Below are 25,243 nucleotides of genomic sequence, written 5' to 3' on the forward strand. Positions count from 1 at the left end.
ACTAATGGATACAACACAAGAATAAAGAAAGAACCTGTGATTTCATAGGAATTCCAATTGAGCTAACTTCCTCTACCAATGCATTCTTCAACTTACAGTCTTAAGAATTTGAGGGGCATACATCCTACATAAGGTCCTTCCCGAATGACCCAGTTGTTATCCTTCCTAATATCTCCCTCATTATTTCATATTATTTCTCCCAAAGAAGGAATATATGTAAATTACTTTGTGAACTTTAAAGTGCTATGATAAATCTTATTTATTTATATCAATTTTGTATATATTTATATGCATACATTCTCCATTATCTTCCTCACCCCCCCCAGAATATGAATTCCTTGAAGACAAGTAATATTTTATTTTTTATCTTTTTATCCCCAGCACTTAGCAAAATTATTTGTGGCATTTTTCAGTTCTGACAGTTTGTGACCCCATTTGGGGTCTTTTTGGCAAAGATACTTAAGTGGTTTGCTATTTCCTTTTCCAGCTCATTTTACAGATGAATAAACTTAGGCAAACAGGTTTAAGTGATTTGCCCAGGGTCACACAGTTAGTAGGTCTGAGGCCAGATTTGTATACAGAAAGATAAGTCTTTCTGACACCAGACCCAGCACTTTAACCACTATACCACCTAGATATCCCTAGTATTTAGTTAGCACTAATAAAAATTGATTGATTGTTATTTGATAAAAACAAAATAAAAAAATGAATTTGAGGGACAGCTGAGTGGCACTGTGGTTAAAGCACCAGTCCTGGACTCAAGAGGCCTGAGTTCAAATGTGATCAGACACTTAATATTTACTTAGCTGTGTAACCTTGGGTAAGTCACTTAACCCCACTGCCTTGCAAAAAAAAAAAAAAGGATTTGCCTGAAGCACCAAGAGGTAAAATGATTTGGCCAAGAAGTATCACAACCAGTATTTGTAAGGAACTGAACTTACTGGTTTTGTAGCTAACTTTCTACCCTTTACTCCTCAGTGCCTCATCTACAACACAGTTAGAAAACACAATGTACGTTGTATTAGATTTTCATCTATATAGTTAATAAACTCTTTTCACGATATCCCTATGGATAAAATGGGGAATTATAAGCTAAATGGTAACACAGTTGGGTGGATTTAAAAATGATTAAATTACAATCATTGTGACTAATGGCTTGATTCTTCTAGGAGGAAAGGTTTTAGCAGCACACCACACAATTCTGCCTTTGGACATATTCTTCTTAACAGTCTTATAAATGACTTGTATAAGTCATTCTAAGCACATTTGTAGATAATAGGAATAAGATGGAAGAGAGAATTTAAGGGTTGCAAAATCATGATTATCAAATCATTCCTAAATCATGAAGGGATATGGGACAAAATGAATGAGTTAGAAATTTCATAGAGGCAAAATAACACAAAACTCTAGGATCTAATTACCCTCCTTTTTACTAATCTACTGGAAAAACTTTCACACCAAGATCCTATAGTATTTGATATAATCAGGCAACTTTGTTTTAATTTCCCCTCTGGTACTATTTAAAAACTAATGCTTAGTTACCTGATATGAAATTAATTGTTCTCGAAGCTGGCTAGCAGAAGTCCAAGCAATATTTCCATGTACCAAGACTTTAGCTTTCTCTACCCACTTCATAATGAATTCTAACATCTCATTATATTCTTCTAAATGTGCAGCTGCCTGGAAAAAAAAACATGAAACAAGACTTTATGGTTAAACTATAAGAATTAAGAAAGCAAAGCCTTCTCCTTTTTCACTATAAAGTTATAATCATTTTCTATTTTAAAATTATCTCATACACTAATCTCTCTGAGGACACAGACATACCTTAAATGAATTTAATATCTACCTTAGTAACTTTATACAAAATAGGTGCATACCAAAGAGCAATATAACTGGTCATAATCTTTGACTCAGAAGAAATCATAAAAAAAGTGGGAAAGTTCCAGTGTTCCAAAATATTAAACAGCTCTTTTTTTGTAGTGGCAAAGAATTGGAAATTAAGGGGTTTCCCATCAATTGGGGAATGACTGAACAAGTTTTTGTATATGAATGTCATGGAGTACTATTGTTCTAAAAGAAATCATGAATGGTCAGACTCTAGAGAAGCGTGGAAAGAATTACAGAAACTGATGCTGAGTGAGGGAAGCAGAACCAAGAGAACATTGTACACATTAACAACAACATTGTAAATTGATCAGCTTTGATGGATGCAGCTCCTCTCAGCAGTTCAGAGAGCTAGGACAACCCAGGGAGACCTGTTATAGACAACATCATACACATCCAGATAAAGAAAAAAGCAAGCAAAACAAGTCACAAAAAACCCCCCTACAGAATGTGAATGAACACTATGTTCACTTTTTAAAAATTTCTCTTAAGTTTTTCCTTCCTATCCCATAGTTTTCTTTTTTTCCCCTTGGGTCTAATTCCTCAAACAGAAAATGACTGATGCAAACATGTGAAACATTAATATACATGTACCACATTCCCTGGACTGATCATCCCTGAGGGGAGGGGAATGGGAATGGAGGATGGAAGAAAATTGTGTAACATAAATATGCATGTGGATGAATACTGAAAAATTTTCATAACATGTCATTGGAAAAATAAAATATCAATAAGGGGAAATGTGCATAATAAATGTTGTTAAATAAATTACTTAAAGAAAAAATGAAAGAGTAGGAAATAATTAAGTTGAATATTTTTAAAAATGAATTCTGCCAGGAAGAAAAATATACATAATTTTAATGATCTCTTAAATAATGTATTTTGCTACATTAACCCTGTGATTAGAGTTATTATTCCCCTCCTTCAGTCCTACTCAATGCAATTTGATCTAACCTTTTTTGTCATAAAGGGTTATTATGATATATTTAAATAGATCTATAATCTGTTAACCTATATTGACTTGATATTCCTGATTGTTTAATTGAAGAAGTTAAAAACAAATGTATAAAGGCTTGCTTACTAAAAAGTTCTGGTTATTAAAGGAAGCAAATATTCTTTTTTATTAAAAAAGTGAAGTACCTGTTCTATGTAAATCATTGTTCTAGGCATTACAGAGGGAAATACATAAGTATTATATCATGCATAAAAATCCATTTGTAGTCCATTGTGGTTTTGCATGCAAATATTTAATATCTTGAGCAGAATAATTTTAAATCATGACAATTAAAACTAGAACAATTAATCCTAATATATATATGAATTAAGATGTGATATTTTTATAAGTATATCAGTTATTGAACAAAAGAAAACCATCAGAAATAAAACTTTAAATTCTCAAAGCAGACTCTGCCCTGAGCATTCTTTTCTTTTCCCTAGATATTATTTCCTTTGGTATCATCAGGTCCCATGTATTTAATTATCATCTCTGTGCTGATGATTCTCAAATTGGTCTGCTATCCAGTCTCATGTCTCTAACTGCCTATTAGATATCTTCTATAGACATTCTAAACTTTGCTTATCAAAACTTAATTCATAATCTTCACCCTTTAAATCCTCTCCCTTTTCATATTTGAATTTCCTCATTACTATCTCAGATACCACTCAACTCCTAGAACCCCAAGTTCAAAACCTAGGTGTTGTACTGAAGTCCTCAATCTTCTCATAGCCCAAATATCTTAGATTCTATTAAATCTGTCCCATTTTCTCCTCTAATACTGCTACCCACCATCCTAGTACAGACCTCATTTCTTTACACTCAGATTTTTTTCAAGAGCCTGCTGATTGTGGGCTTGCCACAAGTTGCTCCCCATTTAAGTCCATTCTCTACTCCAGTGCCAAATGATTTTTCTAAATCACAGGTCTGACATATTACCTTTATCCTCAGTGAGCTCCAGTATTTCCCTGTCCCTTCCAAGATCAAACATAAAATCATTTGCTTGACATCATAACCTAGGTCTCTGCTCTCATCTTCCAGTGATGTGGCTCTACTTATTGCTTCTCAAAAAAGAAATTATCCCCTGACTTCAGGCACTATGACTCTCATTTGTGAATTGAAATCTTGCCTTATCTCTACCACCTGACTTCCTGGGCTACCTTCAAGTCTCCACCAAAATCTTACATTTTACTTGGAAAGTACAGTTCCTCAAATTCTAGTACCTTCCCTCTAAAATGAAAAGTAGTAAATGTGAAAGTACAATTTAAATCACACCTGTACATAATCATTATGTCATTGGTTCTCTTTGAGAATGATGGAGAAACAACGACCTTCCCTCTATTGATTATTTTCTATTTATCCTAAACATTTTGTTTATGCATAGATTTTTTCATGCCTTTCTTCTCTATTAAATTATAAGACCTCAAAACCAGGAACAGTTTTTTTTTGCCTTTCTTGGTATCTCTAGTGCTTAGCACCATAAGAAGCAACAAACAATACATGTTGCTTGACTAACTGCCATTTTACTGCTATAGAATGGTATTTAAAAAGACAGCCTTGGCAAAACATTCTGGGAAAAAGAAATAAGCTTGGATCTAACTATATGCTTGTTAGTGTATGAATGAATGCACAGAGGTTCTTGGAATGCATATGTGTAGGTCATTCTGTAGTATTACCCATGCTGTTCCCTTGTTTTGGTCTTTACCAAAGTGCAATGGAAGGAATACTGAACTATGAAATAAGTAGAATTCTAGAACTTGTCATTTAGAATCCGTGTGGCCCTACATAAATCTAAGCACTGTACCTTGCATCTCAGTTTTCTCATCTTTAAAATGAAAGAAGGAAAGTACTTTGTAAAGTACTTTGCAAATCTAAAAGTGGTACATAAATTCTACCTATTAAAATGCCTATGATCTTGCAATCAGAAAACAAAATTCTAGCATTTTTCTTAGGCTGCTTATTCACTGTACAAAAGGGTTCATCAAATAGTTGCTATTATATAACTTCCCTCTCGTTGCATATGAAATGTAATTTGACATAAAATAATTTGATTTTTACACAATTTTCCAAGAACCCTTCTATATAGTAAGTCTTATATGAAATTGTCCTAATTCCTACTATTAACTTTAAAAAGAAAAGAAAAAGAAAATTTGAAGGACCAAATTTGATTGGTACATTTGAAAGCCTACCTGATTCAATTTGGAGAGCCTGCATTCAGCTTGCCTAATGGTCTGCTGGTGTAGCTCAGTCAGTTTTCCAATCCTCTTGACCAGTTGCTTAGCCAGTTGGCTATTCTGCTCAGTGAAATCTTGTACAGCTGCATCTAGATCCATTAGCTTTATATTACAACCATCTAATTCTTCTCCAAGGACCTTGAGTAAATATGAAGATTAGAAAACATATTTCCCCAAATCTATCCCTGCAAGTTTCCCACATTCAAAAAGAGAAAAGTTATAAAATTGCCTTTATACCATTTATACAATTTAGGAATAGTGCTACTCTGACTATGCTTTATTTCTACTTCTCTTGTTGGAAAGATGGATAGAATATGGGATCATCTTGATGTTTATTTTCTTTATATATATATATATATGTATATATATATATATACATATATATATATATATATATTTTCATTATTAGTTTTTGCAAAGCAATGGAGTTAAGTGGCTTGCCCAAGGCCACACAGCTAGGTAATTAATAAGTGTCTGAGACCGGATTTGAACTCAGGTACTCATGACTCCAGGGACGGTGCTCTATCCACTGCCACCTAGCCGCCCCTTGATGTTTATTTTCTAAGAGCCTGAGTAAGGTGGTTAACATTTTCCTCTCCTTCCCTTTTTTTGCTCCACCCAAGATGAAACCATAAGTAACAACTCCCCAAATTCTAATCTTTTCATCCCAAATTCTAATCTTTTCATCTTCAAAATCAAGAATTTAAAATTCACATTTGTTTATGTTGGAAGTAAAATGTTATGCCAGTTTTATTAAGTTCTGGCTAGCAGACTTTTGTCATTCAAATTAATGCTGCTAGAAATAGGAAAGATGATAAGCATTAAGGATAGTTCTACATATAGGTAAGGAACTAAGATCAAAATGGCTGTTACCCAGAGTACTTATTTCTATCCTAGAAGGAATCTAATCAGCTATAGAGAAACATTTTAGTACTATTTATTTGTTATATATATTTAAGAAATGGACATTATATTTTTTAAAAATAATCTTCTATATGATTTTATTATATAATATATTGATATTTATAAACTCTCAGAATTTCTACACCACTACTCAATAAGCTCTTTGCAACAGATAGTCATGAATACTTATAACTCATTGCTAAGATAAAAAATTAGAGATATGAACAAGCTACTTTATATAATACATTGGAATTCATTGAAATTCTTAATCTGCCACTAAGTCTCCTGAGGTTCTTTTTCTATAAAATAAGTTAATTTCATTTAAACTATTCTAAGTACAATTTCTTCATTACTACAAATTATATTTTATGCCAAAAGAAAATAATTCCCAATAATATATCTTCTGAATATTTTCTGTTTCTTTTCTATAGCATGCTATAGAACATTTTATTGTTTTAGCAAAACAATAATCACCCTCTCTTAATTTTGTTTTCATTCTTTCATTTTCTCTTTTAAAAGTTTGGTTGCTGTTCTTCTTTACTTACCTTCTGGTCAATTTTGGCTTGAGCTAAATCATTTGTCTTTGCTTTCAGTTTGGTCAAAATAATTGTGAGTTCTTTTGCTATCCTCTGAATTTTTTGGCTGAAATCCTGATTCATTGCTTTGCTCCTTTGGGCTTCTTTTTCTTTGGCCTGGATCTAAAAGAATCAATGACAATAAAATTGCCACAATAATTATTAACACAACCAAAAATGACTGAATACCTATAATGATGTTACTTCCTAACTGAGGTAGGCAAAACTCAGGACAATTCACTAACAGTCAGATATCACTTTTCACAACAATATTCTAAAACTCCACTCATTTAATGATGATTAATCAAACCTAACATCTTGCTTTTTTCATATTTATGGATATTTCTTTTATCATCTGAATAGGAAAAAAAGAACATATGTGTAGTCAGCATATTGTTAATATGCCAGTGCTGAGAATAGCTCTTAATAGATGCTTGACTGATTTTGAATTTCTTGGCAATTCTTTTGTAAAAGATGTTTTGACTCTGATGCTAATGTTCAGTTAATGATTTCTTAAAACTTCCTAATGAAGTACACAGTGCCCTGATAGCATGTCAACAAAATGTCAATAGGCTCATATTTGCAAAGGATGAGAAAGAATGACAATAATATTTATTCTTCCTGGTGCCACTGCCTTCTTTTCATAGTGAATGCTTTAAAAAGTTTTGAATGCATTGAAGAGGATAGAGGAATGTAAAATGGAAAAATGTTAGATTACTATCCCTATATAGAGATGTAACCATTACAATTCTTTCATCTGAAATATAATTCTCAACTTTTCAATGACCTCTGGCACACATTGACTCAAATGTTCTGGCAACATCTCAAATTCAATGTGTCCAAAGTTGAATTCTTTGTCTCCGACTTCATCTCTGCTCCTGTCATCTCTTCTCCAAGCCTCTCTGCATCTATGGAGTCACTCCAAAACTTGGAATTATGTTGAACATTTCACTCAAGATTTTCAGTTACCAGTTCACAGAAAATTGACAGACAACTCTTCTCAGATCCACCTCCACAATTCTGAACTATGTCATTTTACCTTCCTAATTCAGGTACTCATTCATTATTGTGTAAACTCCTAGATGGATTCCCTGTCTCTGGTTTTTTTCCTTTCCAATCAATTAGATTAAATCAAATCAATTTTAATCAATCAAATCAAATCATTCAATAAAAACAATTGTCAAAATATTTTGCTTAAGGTATAGGTCTGATTTTGCTTCTCTCACATTCAAAAATTCTCAACTGCTTCTAGTTTAAAATAAAAACTGAATAGCTAAGCATTTAGGTCTCTTTAAAACTGCTTTAAGTGTCCATTCTTGTCTAATTTCCCTTTCATATACTCAATATTATTCACATTTTTTTATTTGCAATTTTGTTTAGTTCAAACTCCATAGCATAAGATGTCCCTTGGCCAGGTACCCCTTGGTGCCCTTCCTCCCCCCAACCCTTTCTAGTTTCTTTGTATGCTGTCTTCCCTGGTTAGATTATAAATTCCTCGAGAACAAGAACTCTTTTTTTTCCTTATTTGTATTCCTAGTACTTAGCATAGTGTCTGTCCAGAGTAGGCACTTAAAAACAGAAAAACAGTTTATTGTACTGAATTAAAAATTCCAGGCTGTTCAGTTATTTTCTCAACTTGATACATCTTCAAAAACAGTCCACCTGGATGTGTAATTCTCTTTGTAACTCATCTTCAGTTGAAGTTCCTTCCCCTGCTGCAATCACTCAGTAATTTCTGAATAAATATGAACCAACTAGGTAGCACAGTGGATAGTGGACTGTCAGAAAGACCTGAGTTCAAATCCAGCTTCAGATGCTCACTAGCTGTATGACCCTGGGCAAGTCACTTCACCCTGTCTCAATTTCTTCATCTGTAAAATGAGCTAGAGAAGGAAATGGCAAACCATTCTAGAATTTTTGCCAAGAAAATTCCAAATTGGGTCATGAATGTTTGGATACAACTGAAATGACTGAATAGCGATCTAGCTATATTATACAAACTAGAACCTTTTGACAAATATTTACCCACACCCTAACTTCTCAAAAAGATCAACAGTTGGCATATCGTTTCTGTACCATCACCCCTAATAGAGGAGGACTTCAACAAAGAAGTTGATGTCCCTCAGACATGACTTCCTGTTTCTTCATTTTCTGTATTTTCCATGATCTCCTAATTCCACCTCAGCCACAAACAACAAAAGTCAATTTTCCTTATCTTGTCCACCGTAAGTATGTTATATAATATTTAAAAGCCTTCATTGAACAAGGAAATAATTATACTATTCTTTAATTCAGTCTATGCAATCTTTCACATCAACTCTTCTGTCATGAATCCTATCATACCATTCCTATAATTTGCTTTGAAAATAAGGGATATTTAAGGGCAGCTAGGTGGCACAGTGGATAGAGCACCAGCCCAGGAGTCAGGAGGACCTGAGTTCAAATCCTACCTCAGACACTTAATAATTACCTAGCTGTGTGGCCTTGGGCAAGTCACTTAACCTCATTGCCTTAAATGAAAAAATTTTAAAAAGGGGCTATTTGCAACAGGATTCCTCTTCATTCCTATTCTACATGTAAAAAAAAAAAACCTCTGGCATAATCCTTCACCCTCTCTACCATTACTACAATTTTTTTTATGATTAAGTGTATCTTCTATCCAAAAACCACATTACTAATATCCTTAGTCAAATTCATTTTAATCTTCTGTAGAAGACTATTATCATTACTCTTTCCTCTCTAATCTCACTCTATCTACTAACTCATTTTCTGCTGTCTACAAACAGACCCAGGCCTCCCTAAGCCTTAAAAATTTCTCACTTGCCTTATACTATTGTCCTACAGTTATATTCTCTTTAGAGTCAAACTATTAGGGAAAAACTTGTCTACACTTATTGCTTCTATTTATTACTTACTTTTCAACCCCTTGTAGTCTGAGTCATGAGTTCATAACTCAAATGAAATTGGTCTCTCCAAAATTACTAATGAGATTTAAATAGCTAAATCAATGATTTCCTTGCATTTTCTTTCTTTAGCTCTTTAAAACATCTGAACTCTATTGACCATTTGTTTACTTCTGGATACTATCTTCTATGACTTTTCTTTTTTTTTCTTTTTTCTTTTTTTTTTTTTTAGGATTTTGCAAGGCAAATGGAGTTAAGTGGCTTGCCCAAGGCCACACAGCTAGGTAATTATTTAGTGTCTGAGGTTGGATTTGAACCCAGGTACTCCTGACTCCAAGGCCGGTGCTTTATCCACTACGTCACCTAGCCGCCCCTCTCTATGACTTTTCATTACACTGTTCTTTCTTGGTTCCCCAACTATCTGTTTGATTGGTCCTCAGTCTCCTTTGCTGGATCATCATTCACATCACACACCCCTAACTGTGATTGTACCTAGGAGACTATCCTCGCCTCTCTTTTTCTTCTCTCTACTTTTTTGTTATTATTCTTACTCTCCCCTCAGCAGCCATCATGGTTTACTCTTTGTGAATGACTTTTCAATATGACTTTCTTATATAGACATCTCTCTCTCTCTCTCTCCCAAGCAATTGTCTCTCTAGAGACTAATATCTTTAGAAACTCTAAGGTCATTCCAACTTCGTGTCCTATATACATTTTAAACAACTGAATCAAAATTCATTACCCTTTTCCTCAAACTTATCTTTATTTCAAACTTCTCTATTTCTTTTAAAAGCAACATTAACCAGGTTCATAATTTCAGAGTCAATATTTCATCCTCACTCTTTATCATGTCATTTATCCAAAAGTTCTATCAAATATGTCTATTGTCTAAGAATAAGTTCAGTTTGAAAATGCTCATGATCAGTTTGATACCAGATAATGAATTTTTAGATACAGCAATTCTCAAAGGCTATGTCTACATTTGGTAATAGGGTGGTACATTTAGATATCTGTAAGTTAGCTATTTAATGTACTTGAGTAGGGAATACCCAATAATGGAGTTCTGTTATATTAATGCATATTGTAATTTATAATACATTGGTCCCTTTTACATAAGAAAAACATACAGTCTATGTGTTTACATTTTACAGGACTTGGAATAAACTTGATTTTATCATAGAGATTTTCAGAGTTTTTTTGCTTTATTGGTAAACAATAATTATGTTTTGTTGGATATTATATTCTTGGTCAGGGACACATTTATCAAATAACACTGTACCTGTGGAAAAATGCATTCTACTTTACAATAATCTGTATTATGATAAAGTTTATGGAATGGTTTTCTGAAAAAATAAGGAAACTTCCTATGCTGCTAATACTTTAAAAAAAATAAAATAAGTACAGTGCCTTTACCTGATCTCGTAGAGTCCCTATGTCCATTGCTATTTCAGCTAATTGAAGAGAGAGCTCAGAGGGTAATATGGTATAGAGACCCAAGTATTTATTTTTCTGTTCTTCAGTTATTTTTTCAATGGCTTGGTGACGAGTAGTGGCTTCAGTCAGGAGATCCTACAAATAAAACCAAAATCAAATCATTTTTGATTGCCTAATAGTATAAAGAGGAAAACTTTATCATGAATAATAGAGATGATTTGTATATCATGCTTTAACTTATAACTGGGCATAAAATTGGATAGAACTATGTAAAACTCTAGCTTGTACTGACAACAAACACATTATCAGGGTTATCTCAGCTCCTCCTTGCAGTTGCTAATGTGGTGGGTTTCATTACCCTACTGAAAAAAAGAGTTTTTACTTTCTGTATTAATGTACTTATCACTAATAACCATATGCTCAGTAACTATAATTCATTTCTTTCATTATTGATAATGTACTGCTATACCTTCTAGCTGTTTTAATGTGAAAATACACCTTCTCCCTGGTTCCTATCAATATAGGAATATTCTTTTTTAGAGGATCATAGAGAAGTGAAATTCCATTCAGGAATTTAATTCTGGTTATTATGTAATAAGGAAAGTCATCTTTCATAAAAGATCCCTTAACAGGTATCAAATTCCCTTCAAAACTGGCTTCGTCTTAATAGCTCTTCCATGAAGGATAAACATTGTCTCATTCTCAGGGATAGAGAAGAGAAGCCAGTGGAAGATTGTAAAGAAGGCTGAACAGAAATAGGAGGCAGGGTTTTTCGTTTTAACCCTTAACTTTGTTACCACTAAGGGGTTAAGAGTCTGAAGACTTTGGTCCTATATCTTTCTCTACTGCCTGCTGCAGAAATATTAGGAAATTTAATCTTTCTTTTTTTTTGGTTATAAAAGAGATTAGAACTTGTTGAGTTCTACTAAGGACCTTTTACCTTCCTAAGCTCATGAAGAAATAGAGAGGACTAATTTACATATTTGTTTTATACCCCACTCCTATCCTGGTCACATTGAAAGGAAAAATCATGTCCTCAAATGTTTGGGCAAGCCCTACTAAACTTAGTGGTGTCAATTTTACAATCTATTGCATTTTTAGTTTTTACTTTTGGGGCTGTTTTTTAAAAATTATTCTTTATTCTGTGGAGTGATTATTGTTGAACTTATGATCCCTTTATTATATTATATTATGTATTATATATTATATATTATATGAATCCCCTTATTATATTAATAATTTAATTAATACCAGATTGGCATATACATTACTAAGCCAAGAATTTACTCATTTAACAATAAATAAACTGATAAATTGTATAAAATTTATTTCTCTGCAAAATAATACTACAGTTATTTTCTGGGTTCATTTTGCAGATATGCTAAGATTGAGGCAAAAACATTGCAGGATCCTAGCGCTCTAAAGGATTCAGTGGCATAAAGATCTTAAAAGCCAGTGGAAGCTAGGTCTTCCCTCATTTATTTTCCTTGTTCTTAGTATCTGAAAAACTGGGTGGTACAAGGGATAGCGAACTAGGCCTATATCAGGAAGACTCATCTTCATGAGTTCAAATCTAGGCCTCACACACTTACTAGTTTTATGATTCTGGGCAAGTCACTTAACTATTTTGCCTAAGTTTCCTTATCTATCAAATGAACTGGAAAAGGAAATGGCAAACCTCTAGTATCTTTGCCTAGAAAACCTCAAGTGGGGATATGGGGAGTTTGACATGATTGAAAGAATAACTGAAAAAAACTCATTCTTGTTTAATGCATTCAACCTCCCTCAGCTAAAACCACTACTAAACTCCATCTGCCCTACAATTTTGTGGAAAAGTTCAACTCACAATTTTCACAAATGCATTGAATGCCAAAAGGTATGGCTAAATATTTGGAAAGAGTATAAAACATAATCTTTTGTACCTTCAATTCCTCAAGTTGAGCATCTATTTCCATTGTAGGATTCACCAAATATTCTTTTGTTTCCTGAATCCAGGACTTAACTGAATGAATCTTAGTCTCTACTACTTCACGATCCTTCAGTTCTTGTTTTACCAGCTTCCCATTTTTTTTCACTTTCTCCTGCATACTACAAAAGTATCAATAGGAGAATTCTCAAGTGAATTTGAGTGAAAAACAATTTGTAGATTAAAACAGAGTTCAAAGAAGAAATCAAGCCTCTGAAATCTAGAAGCCCCATACACTCCAAATATGTATCTCCAAAAATACTAAAAGAAAAATAATTTTACAAATAATAAACTTTACAAATAGAGAGATGATATATGATATGGCATGAATTGTACTGGGAAAGTGCATTGTGTTTGCCTAACAGTTTCCTGGTATAGATTAGGTCAAGGAATGCAAAAAAAAACCCAATGTATAAAACAGACTCCTAGTTGGACTATTAAAAATTAAGAATTAACTAAATCTCGGTGCCACTTATTTACAATTAATTTTTTTCAAATAAATTATTCTGTGGTTTCATTAGGGATCCACTTTATTCTACTTTGTAAGACATAAGCTATCAACTTAAGTCACATTTTAATAAGGGATATTTTTAACTTCATAATTATTAAAATAGCTTCATAAAAGTAACAATTATATAGTAGTTGAAGATCTAAAAATTATACATGTATTTTCTCACTTGATCTTTACAACAAATCTACGAGGTAAATGCTATTATCATCTTTATTTTATAAAGGAGAAAACTGAAATACAGAAGTTTAAATGACTTGCATAGGGTCACACAACTAGTAAATGTACAAGGTAGGATGTGAACACAGAGCTTTCTGACCCTGACCTCAGAGCTCTATGCTTAACATCACCTGGATGCTTTTGCTATACATAATTACATATAATTCTAGTATCTAGTAATTCCAAATGAAAAAAAAAGATGGATATAATAAGATGGAGCTATAGTGCAAAAATACTGGATAATTTTTTTAGCCAACCCTATTGTTTCGATTATGATATTCTCTGTGAATGATCCCAGAAAATATCTCAAGTCCTAGCTGTTCACCAAATGAAAGTAAGAAATAGCATGCCTAATTCTCCATTAGATATTTGCTCTTGAATGTCATAAAAACACCTCAAATTCAATATGCACAAAACAGAACTCTTCATTTCTATCCCTCTAACTGTTCTGCTTCCTGACTTCTTTATTTCTATTAATGGAGCACCATTACTCAAGCTTGAAATCTCAGCTATCTTCTATTCCTTTCTCTCCTCTGTCTGACAAGGTACTGTCAATTCTACTTCCAAAATTAATCTAATGTACTTCCTTCTCTTTTCACATTGATATTATTCTAATTTAATCAATCCTTTCTTTCCCCTTTACATTGATATGATTCTATTTAATTCATTATTACTTTTCTTTATGGATTTTCCCATAATACCTCAACACCTCCAGTTTCTCCATTCCTGGGCTCTCTTTTATATATTTTTATTCAAGGATTCCATAGCTACCTTCTTAACTCAAAACTCTGATAAGAATTCATTTCAACAGAAGAGCTTATTAAGCTCCTACATTTGCCATGTAAGTAAGGTTAGCTGAAGTAGCAAGACATCCTGAGAGGAAGTCAGAGGTTTGGCCCTGGTAGAGCAAACCACTACTGTCACCATATACCTTCATACTTGATGAGGACCTCCCAGGATCCTCTGCACCAAAGCTTCAGAATAGTATTTCCCATAAAGACTTACAAGTCCTGTTTTCTAGTTTGACTCCACAGGCAACATAAAAGAGAGCAAATCTTTAGCAGAAAGGACCCTCTATTCCCTGTCAATCAGGACTTACATCAACCAATGACCTATTGTCACCAATTATAGGTTAGGCTGCAAACACCTCTGCAGACCTCAGTTCAAGCCCAGTCCCTGAAGCTATTTTCTGATGAGGCAACCCTTGTAAAGAAGCAAATCTGGAAGCTGCATCCCTGATCTTCTGTCACTATTAGATATAGAAGTTCCAGGTAAAAATCCTTGGTACCATCAACATCAGGATTACATCTGATATTAGCAATGGAAATAAAAGTAAAGAAGGTACCACCTGTTTTGATACTGCATACGAAGAATCATAAGACCCCTGTATCTGCCTTGAAGTCAAAGCATTCTATAAGGGTTCTCCCACAAGCCCTATCAGAATCTGAGATCCTTGAGACTGGGGATTGTCTTGCTTTTCTATTTAAAGCTCTAGAGCTTTGCACATAGTAAGCTCTACCAATGCTTTTTCATTTATTCAGCCAGTAATAAAATGTGCAAGACCCTGTGTTAGGCTCCAGTGATAGATTTTAAAAACATAATCTTCTTTTATTTTCATATGTTCCATGTGGTGGCTAGGTGGATAGAGCACTGGCCCTGGAGTCAGGAGTACCTGAGTTAAAATTTGGCCTCAGACACGTAATAATAATTACCTAGCTGTGTGACCTTAGGAAAGTCACTTTACTGCCTTGCAAAAATAACCCAAAATAAATAAAAATAAATAAAATATTTTCACATATTCCCATGTCCTGCTTATATAACAGAAAGACAGGATGCTTACTTAAGACATCTATCTTGCATTGCTGTGATTTCTTGAATGATAGGTAGCTCTTCTTCAGTAGATGACTCTACTTCCCCATCATGTAGCATGTTCAGAGCTTGTTGCTTCAGTACACCTAGAGCTGCCTGCTGCTGTTCCACCTCAAGAATAAATGTGTCATGATATTCAAGGAGTGCCAAGAGCTCTGTTTTTGAGGCTTTCTCTACTGAGCTTCCAGGTAAATTTTCTTGTAGCTGATCTATCATTTCAGTGGCTTTTTGAACCTAAATATGCACATAAAAGTTTATAAATCACAAAGGAAACTACTGAAAATTAGAAGAGTAAACATTCAAATAAAGGCAATTCTACACCCTAGCACCTACTATTTCCATTCTATCAAACTTGTTATTGACACATTAGGACCAGTCTAAGAATGAATGTGTAACCTCTTAAGGGCTAGAGGATATAAACACATTATTAATTGGCATGAGGAGAGGTAACTCATTGTCATCTCAGCTTCCACTTTCCAATCTCAGAATATTCAGGATATATCAATGATATAGGGAAATCAAAATTATTTTTGGAAACACTGTTAGCAGAAGCTGCATAAGGATAATTTAATTTTTTATCTAGAAGCATTGGTTTATTTTAAGGATGGAAGAAATTTGACAATTGATTTAACTATTCCAGTTGCAATGGGCTATGTTCCATGTTTCCTTAGTTAATATTCATACTAAATCTTCTAGAATTAGATGGAAAAACATTTACAAGAGCCTGCTAATCCTATGCATTCTATATGAAAGTCTTGCAAAGGGGATTTTGCCTAGTATTTTCTGAATTAGTCTGACTCTCAATTTGGATAAAATAATGTATTCTACCATCATATATTTGTTTCTATTGTCCAATTTAATGTCCAATTTAAAATAGTCAAAAGTGGCACAAATAACAAGAACTCTTTTAATTTAATAAGAGCCTTAGAGTTAGATCAGGATTAGAAATTTTACTCTTCTGTTTACTCTGAGGTAAGCTGTGTTATTTCATTGGATCCCAAGTATTTGGTCTAGATGATCTAAACCTCATGATCCCTAATATACTAAAGAAAATTACCTTGCTATTGAAGCTTTTCCACTCATCCACTGCATCTTCCAGTATCTTCTCCTGGTCCTGAGCTACAGCACGAATGCGTGTCCAGCGTTGCCAGACTGTAGTCATTGACCTGCTGATGGTTGCCTTGCTGGCATCATTTCCATTTTTTTCTAACTGAGAAGCCTTTTCTTCTAAGGCTATGATCCTCTCATGGAAGGAGCTTACTAAAGATACTAGTGACTGAAACAATAAAGGAAAGACAGGGAGCTTTTTTATTTAGTGAGTTACTAAATTTTAATTATTTAAATTTTTGAGTGAGGTAGGTGCCAGAGGGTCTATACTTCTCCATAGAAATATTTTCCATGGGTTCAAAAACATTATGAGGTTACAGAGTCATTCTTGATTTTCAAAAAGTATCTTAGAGTAAGAATATTTTTAAGTGAAGGTGAACAGGATTATGTATTAAAAGTGACTTTTTTTCAATATTTGGAATATGTTATTATGTCCATATTTTAATTAGTGTCATAAAAATAAGTGTATAGAATTGGGTAAGAGGTTTATTCAGATTCAGACTTTATAAGATTGCTGCAAAAGAGTTTATAGTTGTTGTTTTTAATTCAATGGATTAGTTTGAATCATTCTGTTCCATGGACAGCAATCAGTATTTACACAGTACCCACTGACTGCCATGCCTTCCAAAGACATGCCATTCACCATGCTTTCTTAGAAAATTCCAGAAGTGCCTCTATTTGTAAATCATAGAAAGACATTTCAGATGGAGAATCCTAATGATTGATGATAGTTACATATCATTAACACAATAATGATTCAGTGCATTTTTTTCCAATTATGAGCTTAGATGAAAATGGAACAAGATTTAGAATGAACTTTTCTTAAAGCCTATTTTAGAAAAGTTCATTGAAATTTCATTAAGTCAACAAAGGAAATCTTACCTTGTGGTCCAGTAATTTTTCTTCTGCTCCACAACTGGATGAAGCTTTGGATACAGAAAACTCAGATAATTTCTTTTCAGCCTCATTCATCAGCTCAATAACCTCCTCTCTTGATTTCTGATAATCCTGCCATTGATTTGCACATCTTAGGGGGGGGAAAAGATGTGACACTAATAAAGCATTGACAGAGAATAAATGATGTCTAATTTTATATTATTATGCAGAGCTCTGACTCTAAATATCCAAAGAGGCCAAAAGAACCAAGAATAAATGTAGGTTCTCACAATTAGAGTGTGCTCATTTAATTTTGAATGCCATAAACTATAAACAAACAACAAACCAAAGAGATACCTTTGCAATAGATCTAATTGGACTTGGGATTCTTGAATAACTTTCTTGCCCTTTTCTTCCAGAGAAGTAACTTTCTGCAGCAGTTCTTCCTTTCCAGTGGTTTTGATAAATGGTTCCAGTTTAGAAACTAAAGCTTGAAGTTCTGTCAGATGACTATGGAACTCATTTTCAGTGTTGAAAAATTCCATATGTCTTCTTAGGTTCTCCTCTGAGCCTTCCACATCCAATCCACTGCCTGCCAGTTGTAACAATTCTTGAGCATCCTCAAGCCAGTCTTTGGCTGTCTGAAATACTTGATAATACTTCTGACACAATTTATATACTTTAGTCAATGTGGCCTATAAAAACAACAATTGCAGAGAGCTCAATGATATAAGAATAACGAGTTAAAATGCCTAAGTCCCCTAATATAACATCATTTAAGTTATTAAATAATATGCTTTGTAACAAACTAAATCTTTAGCACATAATAATTTTTATACAATTCAGAAGTCAATCTTCCAATAACCTCAAGCAACCAGAACTGCCTTGAACCTGAACAGAGCTTTTTTTTAAAGTTTAGATAGAATAGAAACAGTCCTTTAGAAAGTAGTACTGTTAAAAACTACAGAGAAGAGCTAATGAATTCAAGTAGGAAAGACAATTCAATGTGATTATTTGGTTGGCCAATATGAAGAAAAATAGTTCTTTTAATGCTTGGTAGTGTTACAAAAGCCAAATCTTCATGAAAATGCTGCAAAGTGTGAGGAGAATTTGTTTTAATATATGTTAAAGACAGAAGATTTAAGAAATGAAATAAGAAAATGGGAATAGGAGGTGGTGTTGATTATAGGAATTAAAAGTTGGCCAATCACAGAACTTAGATGTCCTTTACTCAAATGCCATCATTTCTTTCCTAGCCATTAGTCAGAATGTCCATGTAGAAATTGTCCTGTAGTGACAAGAAAAGAGAAGCATCAATGCTATAGTATTTACAAAAGCAGTCATATGAAGCTAAATGTAACATGACAAAAGCTATTCTAGAAATGAATAGATTCTAGAATTTGTGCAATATGCCTTTATCTCTTGTCCAGTGACCCAAAGCTAAAAGTGAAAAAAGACTTTACAATTTATTTTTCAAAAGAAAAAAAGGTTGAATTTAACTGTTTATATATTTTTGATTGGGACGTAGTGTGATTTCAAGTGGGAAACTATATCAAGAAACTTGACAGTGAAAAATATTCAGTGAGTTAGAAAATTGCAGAACATTTTGAAAGTTTGCCAAAATTGACTCTAGTCAGTGCCTTGAATTTAAGAAAAATTTCATTTATTTAACCAGGAAAAAGGACAGATTCATTGTGCTTACATGTGCTAATGTAGCAGGTAACTCAGGGGATAGATAGGAGTCAAGACTAGAAGTCTCCCTCTTCAGAGGATAAGAAAAAAAAAAGGAAAAATGATAAAGGAAAGAAAATAGTATAAAGGGAAATGTATAGTTAGTAAACGTAAATATGAGTATGATGAATTCACTATAAAATGAAAATGGCTAGCAGAATGAATTAAAATGCAACAATATGTACTTTACAAGAAATTTTTAGAAATTTTTTCCAAGGCAATGGGGTTAAGTGGCTTGCCCAAGGCCACACAGTCCAGGACTTGTGCTCTATCCACTGTGCCACCTAGCCACCTCCATGAGAAACACTCTTGAAATAGAACAATACCACACAGAATTAAAATAAGGAGCTATAGCAGAATCTAGTATGCTTCAGCTGAAGTAAGAAAAGGGAGGAGTAGCAGGAATGATCTCACCAAAGCAAAAGCTAAAATATACTTAATTAAAAAGAGACAAGCAGGGAAACTATATTTTTCTTTAAGGCATCATAGACAATGAAGCAATATCAATACTAAAATTATATGCAACAAATGGTGTAGCATTTATATTCTGAAAACAAAAGTGAAATCAGTTACAAGAGAAAATAGTAAAATTATATTAGAGGAGGACTTCAACTTAACCCTCTCAGAGCCAAACAAATCTAAATATAAAAAAAGAAATTAAGATTAATAGAATTTTTAAAAGTTAGATGTGGGCGGCTAGGTGGCGCAGTGAATAGAGCACTGGCCTTGGAGTCAGGAGTACCTGGGTTCAAATCCAACCTCAGACACTAAATAATTACCTAGCCATGTGGCCTTGGACAAGCCACTTAACTCCATTGCCTTGAAAAGTTCTAAAAAATAAAAGTTAGATGTGATATGTGATAGACCTCTAGGGAAAATTGAATGGAAATGGAAAGACTGTAACTTTTCCTCAGCTGCACAGATCATTTTTGTAAAAATAGTCAATGTCAAGGGCAGCTAGGTGGCACAGTGGATAGAGCACTGGACTTGGAGTCAGGAGTACCTGAGTTCAAATCCAGCCTCAGACACTTAATAATTTTCTAGCTGTGTGGCCTTGAGCAAGCCACTTAACTCCATTGCCTTGCAAAAACCTTAAAAAAAAAATAGTCAATATTTTAGGATATAAAACCTCACAAACAATTGCAGAAAAGCAGCAACATTAATTGTACCTTTCCAGACCATAATGCAATAAAATTACATTAAATAAATTAATATAGAAGCATAGATTAAAAATTAATTGGAAACTAAAAAAAATTTAATCATAAAGAATGAGTGGGTCAAAGAACAAATCATAGTAAAAAATCAATAATTTCATCGAAAAGAATGATAATAATGAGACAACATACCAAAATTATGGTGTGCAGACAAAATATGTAAAGGAATTTTTTAAAAAATACTTAAAATACTTAAAGGAAAGAATAGACCAATAAATTGGTCATTGAACCTAAAAAAGTTGAAAAAGAAAAATTAAAAATACTCAACTAAACACCAAAATCATGAGAGATGAATAAAATTGAAAACTTTAAAAAATCATTGAACCAATAAATAAATCAAGGAGTTGGTTTGAAGAAAAACCTAATAAATGATTGAATAATTTAATTTAAAAAAACCCTCTTCAGAGGGGTGTGAAACTTTGGGCAAGTTAATTAACATGTTTGTCTCAATTTCCTCAACTGTATAATAGGAATAATAAGACTTACCTCCCAGAGTTATTGTGTCAAATGAGATATTTGTCAAGCATAGTGCCTGTCATATAGCAAGTACCATATAAATGTTAGCTATCATCATCATCATCATCACTGTTATTTATTATTATTATTATTATTAAAGTATAACATCTAGAAACTAGGGAACTTAGTTTTCCTTGCCTTTTGAGGGTGGTAGTGGATTGGTTGTGTATCTTGGTTACAAAATGAAAGTGAATGTATGGATGGACAAAGTTTGTTGTTTTTGTTTATACTGTTTTGTTTTTGTTTTCTGAGTAGATCTATCATCTGTTTGTATCTTCACTAATTAATCATTTCAGAACCTTAGGCTAACAGACAACTTCAACTCCTACCCTGAGGAACCAGAATGACAGGGATAAGATAACTTGGTCCTTGCATGCTAATGTTTCTTTCCCAATTTAATCTATAAACCTAGATGTTAGCTATAATAAGAAATGCTCTTTTGGAAGGAAATTTTTGAGTTGATTAATTTTATAAACATTATATAATACTTTTCATCTCGTTACTGGTTAAAAAAAAACACTAATAAAATCAATCACTAATTCCTTAGACTACTTTAAAGTTTGCAACATGCTTTACAATAACATTGCATTTTATTCTTATTATAACTCATTCAGGTAAATGCAATTAGAATCCCCATATTACAGATGATGAAAATGAGACTGAGAGAGGCTACTGAATTTGGCCCAAAGTTACACAACTAATAAGTGGCTGAGGCCACATTTGAACTCAGGTCTTGCTGACACCAGGCTGAACACTCTATCCACTGTCCCATTAAGCAATGTAAGATTATATTATATTACATATTATATGTTTCATATATGTTTCATCTTTTGATTGTCAATACAAGCTAGGCTTTGGAGAATATGAAATCATTTAGTATAGAGCTGCCAAGGCAACTGCAAGTGGAACTTGAAATATCATTAACTCTAGGAGCTTTTTTAGGGGAAAATCAATTAAATGTTTGACCAAATATAACAGGCTTTTGAAGGGTTCACTAATAATGATATAAATATCCAATTGACCCTTGGCAGAAAAAACTTTCTCCACTCCTGAAAGCAATATTCAATACAATATGTTGAATTTAAATATTCAATACAAATGATTGAAATAATGAGAGAAATTCCTTCATACATCAAATAAGATAAGCATCCTGTTGATATCTGAGGTCATATTTTGCTATAAAAGATTTAGATCTTTGGAAAGATTTGATTTCACTCTATAAAATCATTACCCATGGGGAAAACAAATAAAACTATTTTATCAGGGTATTTTTATGATCCACATAAAGTTCTGAAAAGAAATATCTAATGAAAGACTAATACATGAACAAATCACTCAAGCTTTCAAACTCCCTTCAACAAACACAGGGTGTCTAACTCAGTATACTGACCTGTCTGGTTCGTATGGCTTCCTGAACTTCATCATCTAGTTCAGAGAGTTCAGCAAGGGTGTTTTCTAAGTCAGCAGAAATCAGTTCCTTCGCTTTCAAGAATTTTTCCTTTTCTTTACTACTCAGTGCACTCATTATTCTCAGACTAGACTGAACCTCTTCTTGGTGAATCTGAACCTTTCGGATTTCCTCTTGTATATTCTGAAGTTTCATATCTAAGCATATTGCTCCATTAAGTTCCGCTTTCACACGTCTTAGCCAGTCAAGTGAACGACAGATTTCACTCTGAAAGTCTATGCTTTGAACCAGTCGACTTTCACACTCCATTACTGTTTCACTGATACCTGAGGTCAGCAACACAAGCTCCTCTTGCCATGTCCTAACTTGCTGATTTTCCTTTTCATAAGCCATGGGATCAAGATTAGGAGAAAGATCTTCAAGATGCTCAGTCACTCTCTTAAGAAGAATTCCTGAATCTTGAAGGCTTCCAGCCAGTGAATGATATGTTTTCAGTTTTTCTTCTGCAGGAAGAGTTTCCTCATTTACTTTGGCTTGTTCTTTCTTCACAGTTTCTAATTGTTTCTCTAGCTGATGACACATTTCTTCATGTTCTTGGTAAGCATTTGTCATGTCTTCTAATAAGTTAACCCTTTGTTCTGTTTGCCTTTTCAACTTGTGATATAGAGTAACAAGTTTGAGCATCTCATCCGGCTGCCATGGCTGACCTGTACTACGAAAACCCTCCTTCTTTTGGTTCAACTCATCTACTGCTGCCCCAAGACTTAAGATTTCTCCAAGAAGAACTCTGCAAGTTTCTTGAAGAGACAAGGCTTCTTTGGTTGACAGATTAGTGGGGACTTTGTTCATGTTTACAAACTGGTCTTCCAGTTCACTTAGAGATTGGGAAGTCAATTCAATCAAGGACGAATATTCTTTCCGGGCAAGGATAGCTTCTTGTACCTTGTAGAACTTATCTTTTGCCAGGGCCACAACAACATTAAATTGTTGGGGTAAAGAATTCAGTTTTTCATCGAGGTAGGAATGGTCCATCTCATTAAGTGATGGTAAGATTGCTTGTCCAGTTCTTTGGAGGGTCAGCAGGAGGTTTTCAAATTCAGGAGATTGTTCAAGAAGGCACTGGTATTTTGCCAGTTGAGCATAAAGTTCAGTACTACCATTCATTAAGTTTATTTCAGGAAATGTAATGATATCTGCTTGTTTCAGCCAATGACAAGTTTTATCAAAATCTTCCTTAAAATGCTTCCTAGAAACCAAATTCTTTTCTAGCTCTTGTAACCTTTGGCTACACTTCTGTAAAACAGTGTCATAGATACCCTGAAGTTCTTGAAGCTTACTTAACACTTCATTCTTTTCTTGATCTGTTGCTTCCTTCATTAAATCACGTCCCTGGGCCCAAAGGCCAGTGACTTCATGCTGATAGGTTCTTAAGCTGGCTTGGGCACTCTTACAAGTCTTGACCTGCTTATTAACATCATCTGGCAATAGGCAAATGTGTTCATGGAACATGATCTTTCTCTCATGCTGCTGAATCTGGCTACTTGCCTGAAACACCGCCATGAGGAACTGGGTCTTCTCAGATAATGCCTTATTTAAGTGTTTTCTTCTCTGACCCACTAAATCACTGAGGCAATTGACATGGCATTGGGCATCAGAGAGCACTTTCTGAATTAGTTGTCTTTCATTGAGTCCTAAGTCAACCATCACTCTGTCAGTATCCTTAATGAGTGATTTTAAGATCATTTGTTTGGACTCCAGTTCACTACAAATAGCAAGGTGATCCATGAGCAAGTTTTGAGCTAGATCAGGGGGAGGACTTTGCTTGAGTGCTTCAACTATGCCAGGCTGCTGCTCTTCAGCCCACTCCATTAGCTCCTGAAATCTAGATTGTACCAAATTTAGCTCCTCTAAAGTTGTGACTGACAATTGGATTTTCTTCTTAATGAGGTCTTCAAGCTGAAACCAGCGTTGTTCAAAGTGACTTGTCTGTTCTTTGACCAATTCTTTGTCATCTAGATTCAGATGATCTATCATTTTCTGTTTCTGGTCTTTCAAATCTTCAATAATATGCTTTTTTTCTTGCAATGCCAATGCTAACTTTTTCAAAGACTCAACATGTGAGGTTGTACTCTCGGCATCCGATCTGTAAATAAATTGGCACATGAACAATCAGATTAAGTATGTTCATCTAGTATCTAAGAACTTTTATATGCAGTTCAAATAATTTTGCACTATTCTTTCTTCTAACCATATATCTTTAATTCTTGAAAATTAAATAACATAACAAAAAACTTTCAACTGGGACATTTGATAATTGTACCAAAGTTTTTTGTGATCTAAGTCAAATGTGCTTCTCTGATCTTATTTCATGCTATTTGTCTTTGTGCATTCTATTATCAGTTCAATTCAATTCAATAAATATTTATTAAATATTGAAAGTGTACAGAACACTGTGATAAGCACTGAGAAGTTGTTTAGAAAATACAAATCCTTTACCACACAGAGCTTATAAACTAGTAAGAGGATAAGACAAAATGATAGATAACACACACAAAAATAGAAATTTCTGAAACAAAGTAGAATTTAAAATCTGAAGAGGAAAATGTTAAAAGCTGAGGTAATTGGCAAAGCACCATTAGAATTTGGACAGAGGTTTTTTTTAAAGATTGGGAGGAAATTCAACAAATTAAAGGGATGAGGAAGAAGGACCTTCCAAATTTTGGCATGGTGTAAGCAAAGGTACATGTGTAGATAGGTGAAGAATGAGTATAAGAAGAATTGTACTCAATTGTACAGATCCCCAAAGTCAAGCAGAAGAGTTTAAACCAATCAGTAGGCAATGAAAAGCCATTACAATATTTTGAACTGAGAAATAGTATTACTAGATGTCTCTATATAG

At 33.7% G+C, this 25,243-nt stretch overlaps 1 protein-coding gene across 11 annotated transcripts in view; it reads right to left on the bottom strand.

Moving 5' to 3' along the window:
- SYNE1 (spectrin repeat containing nuclear envelope protein 1) overlaps positions 1–25,243 on the bottom strand; it is a 598,518-nt gene that overhangs the window by 183,610 nt on the left and 389,665 nt on the right. For all 11 annotated transcript variants that reach the window (XM_074187858.1, XM_074187854.1, XM_074187849.1 and 8 more), the window contains 10 exons: positions 22,327–24,487; positions 17,833–18,170; positions 17,482–17,626; positions 16,550–16,768; positions 15,464–15,726; positions 12,853–13,018; positions 10,910–11,065; positions 6,564–6,716; positions 5,071–5,253; positions 1,543–1,680 (listed from right to left, as the gene is read on the bottom strand). In XM_074187858.1, coding sequence (XP_074043959.1) covers positions 1,543–1,680; positions 5,071–5,253; positions 6,564–6,716; positions 10,910–11,065; positions 12,853–13,018; positions 15,464–15,726; positions 16,550–16,768; positions 17,482–17,626; positions 17,833–18,170; positions 22,327–24,487 — 3,922 coding nt within the window. The remainder of the gene's footprint in view (positions 1–1,542; positions 1,681–5,070; positions 5,254–6,563; positions 6,717–10,909; positions 11,066–12,852; positions 13,019–15,463; positions 15,727–16,549; positions 16,769–17,481; positions 17,627–17,832; positions 18,171–22,326; positions 24,488–25,243) is intronic.

The sequence above is a fragment of the Macrotis lagotis genome, chromosome 5 (genome assembly GCF_037893015.1).
Source record: "Macrotis lagotis isolate mMagLag1 chromosome 5, bilby.v1.9.chrom.fasta, whole genome shotgun sequence".
Taxonomy (NCBI): Eukaryota; Metazoa; Chordata; class Mammalia; order Peramelemorphia; family Peramelidae; genus Macrotis; species Macrotis lagotis.